Below are 10,275 nucleotides of genomic sequence, written 5' to 3' on the forward strand. Positions count from 1 at the left end.
AGAATTTCACCAAAATAAATTTTATTATAATGAAGAGGAGTCTGTTTTGACTTAATACATTGTATGAAACGTGGGTATTATAGAGTAGTTGTTACAAGGATAGCAGCCACATGGCATGCAAATCTTAATAGCCACATTGGATTGACACTTGAGATATTCTAAGACTCAACACATTGTGTGTTATATGGATGATATGATACAAGAGTTTCATGGATCATTGCCAATTGGCATGGAGATCTAAATGGACACATATGACCAATAAAGCAGAGGAACCATCGACTTGTAGCAGATCCATATCATCCAACACAAAGGAATCACTCACCACATCAAAATAGTTGATGGAGAATTATATGCTTCACCTAAACCTTGTACAAAACCTGCATGTACAAAAAAACACATGCATGAATCCCTTTTAACAAAAATACTTGCATGAATCCCTTTTAGCAGAAAATATCTAGATGACTTCATGAATAGAAGCAATACAAAATAGGGCCAATTGAATCATTGCTAATCAAAACCCATTGCAAATGATGGACATAAGAAAACATCAATCCCATCAAATATAAAAGTCACTAATTAAATAAATAAATTTTGGCACCACAAAATATGGTAGATTTATCTGTAAATTCAGCTACAGAATCTCTGCTCTACCTTATGTTAAGTGCTACAACAACAATTGATCCTTAAGTTAGAACTAGCATTAAACCCTATTGTAAAGATAGTAGAAAAGGGATAATGCAGAGAGGAAGAAAGAGAGAGTTTGTGTGAGTACGTGGGAGAGAGAAAGAAATGAGCACCTATCCAATCTTGCCCAAATTGATATATGCAAAAGACAATTTTGCAAGAGTTAGTATTTACATGAAGGTATACTGAAAAAACAGTAGAAAAGAGGAAACATAGACAGAGAAAGAGAGAGGGAGAGAGAGATAAGCACTTATGCAATGTCACCCAAAATGATCTCAGCAACAAAACAACAACAAGGGTTAGAACTAACATTGTGTTATATTGAAAAGATATTAGCAAAAAGAAAACCAAACAGAGAGAGAGATTAACACCTTTGTCTCTTGCTCCAAATAAACTTTGCAAGAAAACAAAAATTAGAACCAACATCAAATTCTATTGAAAACACAACATAAAAGAGAAACAACACATAGAGAGAGGGGGGAAAGAAAGAAGAGAGAGATGAGCACCTTTGTCTCCTGCCCCAAACAACCTTTGCAATAAAACAACAACAACAGTAAGAAACGACATCAAACCCTATTGAAAAAATAGCAAACAAGAGAAAATGCAAAGAGAGATGGGCACCTATGTTTTGCCCAAAATCTGGAGCTACGTGGAGAAGAAAGTGCAGAGGTAAGCAGAACGCTCAAAACCCTAATTACTCTCAGCAGGGAGCTTCAATGGAGACGAAAATTCACGACTATAGAGAAGAGAGGGAAAGTGGTCTGTTACTCAACTTTTGGGTCAAACTGATTTCATGAGAGGGAAAAAAACCGAAATGGAAAATTCTCCAAAAAAAAGGGAGAAATATGAGGTGAGAGAAACTCAAATTTTGTGTACTATTTATTCTCCTTTTTTTAAATCCCTCACTACTCCTTTTTTTAATAAAAAACCTAAGATTTGGAGAGAGAAGATTCACCCTCCATGGATGTCAACATCTAGCCTTCCTATTGGACAATCCAAAAGGACCACATCTTAAACTATATTATTTTTAGGGACCCATTTGTGAGTTCATTTTTTTCCTAATGATGGTTAGTAAAGTCGCATACATCATTCTTGCATTGTTTCCATCCTTTATAGAGTTCTACTAGGAGCCCATTAGGGCCTAATATCTTCTTTTTTGTGAACTCTAGTTCATTTACAATGAAGGGGCGAGCCATGAGAATGGCCACTTCCCTTGACATTCTCTCAGCATAGGGGGAAAGAAGTTCTTGCATTGCCTTCTTATATTCTAGATTGATAGGGGCTTCCCGTCCATCAATTGAGGATAGGTGTGTCACAAAGACTTTAACTATCGAGGAATCATCTCAATGTATAGCCCCTCAGCATCTTGGATCCATAGTTTTGTTTCTTTCTTCTTAATTTTGATTGCTTGGAAAAAGGATGGCTAGTTGGCTTCTCCCTCAATCTTGTATCTTGCCTTCTAGCTTTAATGTAATCTACACTATACTGCATGTTCCACATAAGAATAGGATAATTAGGTTGGATAGTAGCAGCACTAAGGAGAGAAGAATGAATAGCAACAAAAGTATCCATGTTCGCCCTAGACATTTGAGCTCGATAGTGACCAGGTTGCTTGGCATAATTCATTACTATTCGTGTACATTCATCTAGCCTAAGAAAAGGATCTTTGGAGTTTGCACTTGCATTTTTCCATTGCTCCTGCAGCCCTCTTTTAAAGTTATTGTCCTCCAGGAAAGAGACATTATGCTTGAAGTATGGTGGGCCATAGTCCACATGGTGATTGCCAATCACCTTGAATACCATGTCAAGCAGAGTGTGATCTGAGTTGTAGAATTATGGGAGTATCCTTGTCTTGGATCAAGGCACCATCCACCATGCCAAGCAATTGGCGTAGATTCTATCTAATCTTGTTGCTCTCTAGTTCAAGCCATTTTGTTGATTATTCCATGTGAAAGATTTTCTGACATCATTGCCTGATGTGTGGCACATATACTAGCTCATGTGCCAAATATAGTGCATTCTAGGTGGCTCTTTCCTCCCCCAACAATGATGTAGAGTGATGGATCAATTTTCATCACTAGTGGTCATATTGAAATCTCCAGAAGTGTGGGAAGGTTTGTTATCTCAGTCTCAATTCCTTCCACTTAGTAGCTCTTCTATTAGAGTTGTTGGGTGTATAGATTGAGATCACATGGATCTCCTCATTTATGAGCATGGTTTCTATTGCATAGTAGCCCTCTTCATCCTTTTTGATGAGTCACAAGGTATGGATGTCCTTGATTAGGATTAGGGTTTCCCCTTTTGCATGAGGCCAACACACACTTATATCCTACAAAATTATTCTCTGCCCATTCTCCTTCCTGAATTTGGATTTCTTGCAATGCTAGGATGTTGGGCCTCCTCATTTTTAGGATCCTCCTACAATACCACCCTTCTTGCCTCTAAGCACATGCCTCTTGCATTCTAGGTGCTAATGTTTACCTTAGTCATGTTGCTCATAATACAGATACTTACCATCCTCCATGTCTTTTTCTCTGTTTCCAGTGCAATATAAATATTTTGTCCACCAAGGATTCTTCTTTCATGTATGCAACATATTCTTCTTCTCATGTTTAGACTCATTCTGGCCCTACTTGCCCTTTTCTTTTTCATTATTCTCCTTGCTTCCATGCCCCTCCACCATTGTTGATGATTATACGGGGATACTTGCCAATTGGACCTCCAATTTGTTATTTGGTTCTTTATGCTTCTCCTTTCTTTTCTCCTACTCACTAGGATGCATTGGAATTTGAGCTTCTTACTTTGCTTGCTTTTGAGGGCATTCTTTTGCAAAGTGTCTAGTTTCATGGCAGTAATAGCATGGGTTGTGAAAGAAAGCAAACTTGACCTCTAATGTGATTTCCAGACCATTGGCATCAATGACCTTCAGCATCTCTCGAGTTTCATTTTCTTCAGCCCCATAGGATGAATGCTTTCTTCTCTAACTGAATGATGCCATGTGATGCTGTTGGTGTATACAAAACTTTCCCTAGAGATTCTGCCAATGTACTAACCTCACTATCCATCTAGTCAGCTAGGTTTGGGAAGGTGACCCAGATTAGGCACTCATGGGCCAAAGTGTTTGATGGTGAGAACTTAGGGGTCCATGGGAGCACATATACAAAGTCTCCTCTATATCCAACTACTAATCCCAGTACTAATTCTCTCTCTTTCTTGGAGACAAGCAAGGTAAAGTAGAAGCCTCTACCAATGAATCCATATTGTTGCAAGGTGGTGTGCATAGAGTATGTTGATAGAAACTAGCACCCAAACTTGTCCTTGGTAGGGATCATGCCCGTAAAAAAGAAACACGTACTAGCAGTGGAGAACTCAGTTAGCACTGTTTGAGGCAATGCATGGATAGTGCCAGACTTGTAGGACCTTCTTTTGCACCTATCCACCGGGAATCTTACTCTTCTTAGAGAACTCCTTGATCTCAGCTCGTACCTCCCTCTCCACTATAACCATGTCGACCAGATCATTTTGTGTTGTAGCAATGTAATCAAGCTCCATCCTATTGCCATTTCTCCCTACTTTCTGTTGCTATTCAGCACCAACATTAGCTTTAGGGCTTCCTTTGCCATTGCTTGCATAGATGAGAGGAGGGAGAGAACCATGTGGTAGCAGAGCCGCCACATTTTAAATACTATAAATGCCTTTAATGCCCACTCTCTCACGTTCTCTTGCCCATTGTTATCTCCTCTATGACTATCATATTTTTAAAATTAGGATTCACAAGTACTCAATGTTTGCAAATGGAAAAGTAAATTAAAAGATGAAATGAAGAGTTTTTGTCACGTGTGTTGCTTATGGAAAATTAGTGCTAAATCACAACGGTATCAAGATAAATGAGTACTTTTCTTAAAACATCAAAGACATGATGCTTGAGTCCTTGTCACCCATAAGATAGTGTACTAAGCATGTATATGTTTGAGGATAGCTTTGGAGTTTCCCATCTAACATTGCTTACAAACGAGAGAGAGAGAGAGAGCGTGGAAGTGCTAATCGGCAAAATAGAGTTCAAAGCAAGACAATATCGTGGACTACAACTTTTGATCACAATTTATAAGTCACACAGGTGATTGTGCGATATTCTTAAACTTGAGCGATACTCAATTAATGGGTTAAGGTCATATATAACCGTACGAGAATTGGTTACAATCCTGGTATTATATCCGTGATCCTCCCAACCCATCGAGCACCAAAATCTAGTTAGTAGAAGGTGCTTGGTTGCGTACACCACGCCGCACATGATCTGGGGGGGTGCTAGCTGTATGCATGATGGAGGTTAAGTTGCAACTCACTGGTACGATTCTTTTCCTCGTACTGAGGTTTATTGAGGAAAGCTGCAGCTACGACTTCTAATTGTCAGCAGGAACTTCCCTCTACGCAGTCGAGTGCTCCCGCGTGAGCCGTCATGTAGGGCTGGAACTTGCTGGAAACGCCTAAACCATAGCGGTTCTGCTTCTGTATCGGTGGCCCCGATTCCACGAAATAGGCACCACCCAGGAAGGTGTCGTCGATGGACTTCCAGGTCCAAGCTTCCCAATTAAGGGTTTGGTCGACGTCGCGCTTGGTCACCTGAAACATAATATAAGGGCAGTGAATTGATTCCGCCTATAAGCTGTGCTTATAGTGAAGAACTAAATTTTGCAAGGCACAGGAGATATATGTTCGGGGGGTCTAGGAGCAGTGTCTTAAAACCGTAGTGCTGCGGCATTTCTAGCTCTTATACGTTGATAATGTTCATCCAAGGTGAGCATATGACGTTATAACAGCTCACCTGCTTCGCGCGAGACGCTTGGTAGCGGTTGCCTTCACTGATGATGGTGGGCGAGGCGCTTCCGCCGAGCGCATACATGCCCCAGTCGTAGTAGTCGTTATTGACCACATGGAAGTAGCCGAATCGACAGCTGAAGTCATGGCAATGCACAAGGAGAAACTCTTATTTACGGTGAGGCATTCGACTTATTAGATTTAGTGGCATGGCAAGCCCATATTTCTTTCCCCGCTAGCTCTGCTGGAGTATAACTACTTGGCGGCATCAGTGAACAAATAAGTATAATTGCATGGACTAAACATAAATAAGTGGACGATTAGTACCGTGGCATGCGCTGAACGAGGCCCGGGCCGAAGCGATTGAAGGCCACAGTAACCTGCATCCCTTTGTCGGCCGTGTAGGCATCGTTGTGCCCCAGGAGCATGACCTAGAGGAAGCAGGCCGGGACACTAGTCGTCATCATCATTATCATTATCATTATAATTATAATCAGAATTGGAACTCGCAGACGGGTTGGTTGGTAATTGGTAATTGGTTGGTTGTAAGTAACTTCAAAGGTGGAGCCGATAGGACAGATCGGATAAGGGCTGACTAAGGCCGGAGAGCAATAATAGTGATGACAATAATGGACGAGTGTGAGTGATCACGGAAGCATTACAGACGCCTGTGCTGACCCAAATATACGTCTTTACAAATAAAATTACACAGTGAATTATCGAGCGAGCCTAGTCCTGCGACGTCGTCGATGTTCTTCGGCATATTCATGTATTGCAAAATGTTCACTTGATCGATGCTATAAATTATGATGAGATGGTGGGACGTAGGCAGGCAGCTGGCAGGAATAATCGAGCAACACTAGTACCTTGTCGTGGTCCGTGAAGGCGTTGTTGGAGATGGTGACGGCCGTGGACGCGTGGATGACGTCGATGAGGCCGTCGGTGCAGGAGGAGAGCGAGTTGTGGTCGATCCAGACGTCGGCGGAGCCGAAGACGCTGATGCCGTCGCCGTCGGAGCCCTGGCGGTGCCCCAGGTGGGAGGCTGAGCTGCGGACCATGCCGGCGCGCCCGGGCTTGCAGTGGTGGATGTGCAAGCCGTGGATGATGACGTTGTGGACGTACTGGATGGTGAGGCAGGGGCCGTAGGCGATGTGGACGTCGGCGCCGCGGCCGTCGATGGTCTTGTCGCTAGTGACGAGCAGCTCGTTGCGGAGGATGATGGTCATGTCGCGGGCGAAGTGGATCCACAGGGGCACCTCTTGGATGACGCCATAGCGCAGGGTTCCCGGGTCCGGGTTCTCCGGGTCATCGCCGGGGTCGGAGACCGAGTAAAGGGCACCCCCGAGCCCGCCCGTCGTCTTGCTCCCAAACCCGATCGCGCACTCTGCCAGCTTCATTCGGTTCTCTGCCCAGTTTGAGTCCTGCCTCCAGCACTCGTCTATGCTGTTCATCCTCCTCCCCATCATCGAATTAGTAGCGTTGCGGTTCTTTGACGGCATCTTGGACTGGCCATAATTATCAATGCTGTACGAATTAGGCTCGCTATAAGTCGTCTCACCGGGACTATTGCTGCTATTGATCGACGTGTTATAATAGCTGGAACTAGCTCCTGCGCCTGCGGCCAAACTGCTATTATTCTTGCAACACACACAGAGAGAGAGAGAGAGAGAGAGAGATGGGGAGAGATGGGTTAGAACTTCCGCAGAGGAATGCATATCCGTGGTAATTTGTACAGCACAGATGTTGTCCTATAAGTCTTTCCAAATGATCACAAACGCACTTATGAGCCGCCAAATTAAGCTAATGAGACATTGAGGGCAGGAACTATGTATTACTACATACTTCCGCATATTTACTGTCGTAATATTGTTGCTCTCCTGGCCTAGGTACTGCAATACGTCACTCCCCAAGTTTGTAGTCATCAGAAGAATCCTTCTCCCAGCTGCTGCGCCTACGACCGGCAACGCCATGAAGCTGCCTGCCACAATTATGAGGAGAAATATATGAAAATGACCGCTTACCATCGTGGACCTGCCCGCCACTGGGATGAGCAGCATAGCAGTAGACTGAACGAATAAGAATGAAATGACTAAGTCGAGATCTCTGCTGCGATGAGGACAGGCAACTTCTTCTTAAGTAGGAAAAGCCTGGGATCGGAGGGCCATTATGCACGATGGTCGTGCGCCGCTGATTGAGTGGTTTAGTAGCCCATTACTCTGGCATTACTTCACATAGAGCCGTGCGAATCAAAAGGCTGAATTTTTAAATTAACGAGCCACAGGGCTCTCTTTGCCTACAGAAGGAACCTTCTAATTAGGCCACACGACCGCCCCGCCGTCCTCAACTAGCAATGCTCCTACGCAGAAGGCCTCGTGTGCGCTTGTTACATGTTTACAAGTCCTTACCCACCATGCTGGATCGTGCCTATACAATTCGCACCATGCTTCTCTATCAAATAGGCTGTGCTTTACCAACACACACTCTCTCATGTGACATGCATGACTTTTGGACTTACAAAGAGCTTCTCCTTATGATGATAATGAACATTTGATTTCACGTATAGTACTTTAATATTCTTAGATTTCTTTTCATCTATAAAGGCTATGTATGTTTAAAATAATGTACCACTCTTGTATACTTCTGTTGGACATACTAATAGCGTGCATTTGACAAATAGATATTAAATATCCTCCAACATATTTTGTAGAGTGTGCATGAGGATGTGTGACATGGATGTGAACACCCCTCAACCCTACTTACCTTAAATAGAATCAAAAGTTAAGGAATGTCAACAAGGGCCCAAAACCATTATACTTGCAATTCATTTCTTTCTTGGTGATTTCTTCTTCGCTTTCATAGCATGCAAGCCTTCTCTCTCTCTCTCTCTCTCTCTCTCTCTGTGCGCGGAGGCGAATCCTGCATCCGGCAACCATGGCTCAGCAGGGAGCGCTTATTACATGCCAAGAATTCCTCCCCCCCCCCCCCCCCCTCTCTATATATATATATATCTGCGGAGGCGAATCCTGCATCCGGCAACCATGGCTCAGCAGGGAGCACTTATTACAGAGTTGGCAAGGAGATAGGACAAGTAATCACTCTGTGTGCGCTCGATATATGCGGAGGCGAATCCTGCATCCGGCAACCATGGCTCAGAAGGGAGAGCACGATAAAATGGACCAAAGTAAGACTGCTATACCACAAATTAGATCGACTCCCAAATCACTAAATGGTGTTGAGAGGCTTTCGATATCCTTCATAGGAATGCTCACACATGGATATGAACAAATTGCTTCTGGCCACTTTGCATTGGGGTTATGGCCAAGTGATCCCAAATTCACAATCTCATCTCTCTCAAAATGCTCGAGGAATTCGAAAAGAAAAGAGAAAGACATGTATGGTGACTTGAGCTCGAGAAGCCCAAATGTTTCATCTGAAATAGGTCTTTTTGATTGTATTTTGTCTGTTACAGTGCTTTAACACCCCATAGTTACAAAGGAGGAAAACAAGTATTATAATGTATAGAGTGTAGCTAATGATGCCAATATTATGGATACAAGCACAAATGAGGACATATAAAATAATTTATCTTGATGACATGAAAATGTGCTTCCCCATGCAAAATTGAGCTTCTTTACTATTGTAAATGTACAAGAAGAAGAGCCCTTTGAATCAAGGATAGATAACAATATGACTTTTCATGAGGGTTACACATCCTCAGATCCAAGGACATTCAAGATGTTGCCAAGAACATTGCTATTGTGGCTCTGAAAACAAGAATTGATATTCATTTGCCTTACTATCACTATTGGTTGCAACAAGGGGTATTCGACATGGTACAACTTGGATTTCTTATGGTTGGTCACACTCATGATGACATTGATGCCCTTGTGAGACACATTATTGAGTCATTTTTATGAAGAGCTTAGGAAATAAACCAACTCTAGGTTCATGCATTTCATGAAGATTTTAAGGAGTGTGTTAGCATGCATCCTATACCATTTCTCTTGCAAACTTTAAGGAGTTTGTAGAAGGGTGTCTACATGATGGATCATAAAGCATAGTGGGTCATTCAAAGCCATTGCAATTTAGATTCTACATGAATGATGGCATACCTTTGATGCAATACAAAGTACACCCCAAAAATATTGACTGCCTACTAGAAAGTGGTATAGAGCTATGGAAAGAAATGATCAAGAGGGACCCAATATTCCCAAAGGTATCCTAGAAGTATTACCACCCTTTGAGTATGTGAAAGACAATGAGAAGCTTGTGGAAGGCTTAAAAAGGTATGTCAATTGGTGGAAGACCACTTGCAAGACAAAGAAGAGAAATCTGACTATGTTATTTTGGATCAAACTAGTGATCATCTATTGGAAGAATGTGATTCAAGCTATGCGAACACCTAAAGCAAGGAAGCATCCTTTATTTTGTGACTTTTGGGTGGCCAAAGAGTATATACACACATGATATGACTCCAAAGATCCGAACATAAGACATTCCAAAAGGAGGACTTGATGAAAATGAAGGGCACTATTATGGTCCAATGCCCAATAAATTTGCTGAGGAGTTCAACCCAATGGTTGATGTGACAATGGGTGACTTTGTCCTTGTACAACCTTGCGATGCAGACTATCATTCAAAGAAAAAGAATCCTATTGATGTGGAGGTTAATAGGAATTTTTGGAACAAGTATCGGTAAAAGAACAAAAATGATCAGCAATGTCAGAAAGACACTACTTGCATCATTTGGGCATGGAAGCCTAGGGGTGAAAGACA

General features: G+C 42.5%; 1 protein-coding gene across 5 annotated transcripts; it reads right to left on the reverse strand.

The window, feature by feature from the left end:
- Positions 1-4,610: 4,610 nt before the first annotated feature.
- Positions 4,611-7,898, reverse strand: LOC148021392 (pectate lyase-like). 5 transcript variants are annotated; one of them, XM_087699254.1, is made up of 6 exons: positions 7,521-7,898; positions 7,342-7,450; positions 6,366-7,114; positions 5,827-5,930; positions 5,507-5,636; positions 4,611-5,304 (listed from the first exon to the last, which is right to left on the reverse strand). In XM_087699254.1, exons 3-6 carry the CDS (start codon positions 6,996-6,998, stop codon positions 5,092-5,094), a joined length of 1,080 nt encoding a protein of 359 aa, XP_087555380.1. In that variant the 5' UTR covers positions 6,999-7,114; positions 7,342-7,450; positions 7,521-7,898; the 3' UTR covers positions 4,611-5,091. The 5 variants fall into 5 exon arrangements, with proteins under 5 accessions (XP_087555380.1, XP_087555378.1, XP_087555377.1 ...); XM_087699252.1 differs by having other exon boundaries at positions 6,366-7,128; XM_087699251.1 differs by having other exon boundaries at positions 6,366-7,125; positions 7,342-7,898.
- Between the last annotated feature and the right edge of the window lie 2,377 nt (positions 7,899-10,275).

This window comes from Lygodium microphyllum, chromosome 18 (genome assembly GCF_053477565.2).
Source record: "Lygodium microphyllum isolate KBCC chromosome 18, Lygodium_microphyllum_v1.1.10, whole genome shotgun sequence".
In the NCBI taxonomy this organism is placed as follows: domain Eukaryota; kingdom Viridiplantae; phylum Streptophyta; class Polypodiopsida; order Schizaeales; family Lygodiaceae; genus Lygodium; species Lygodium microphyllum.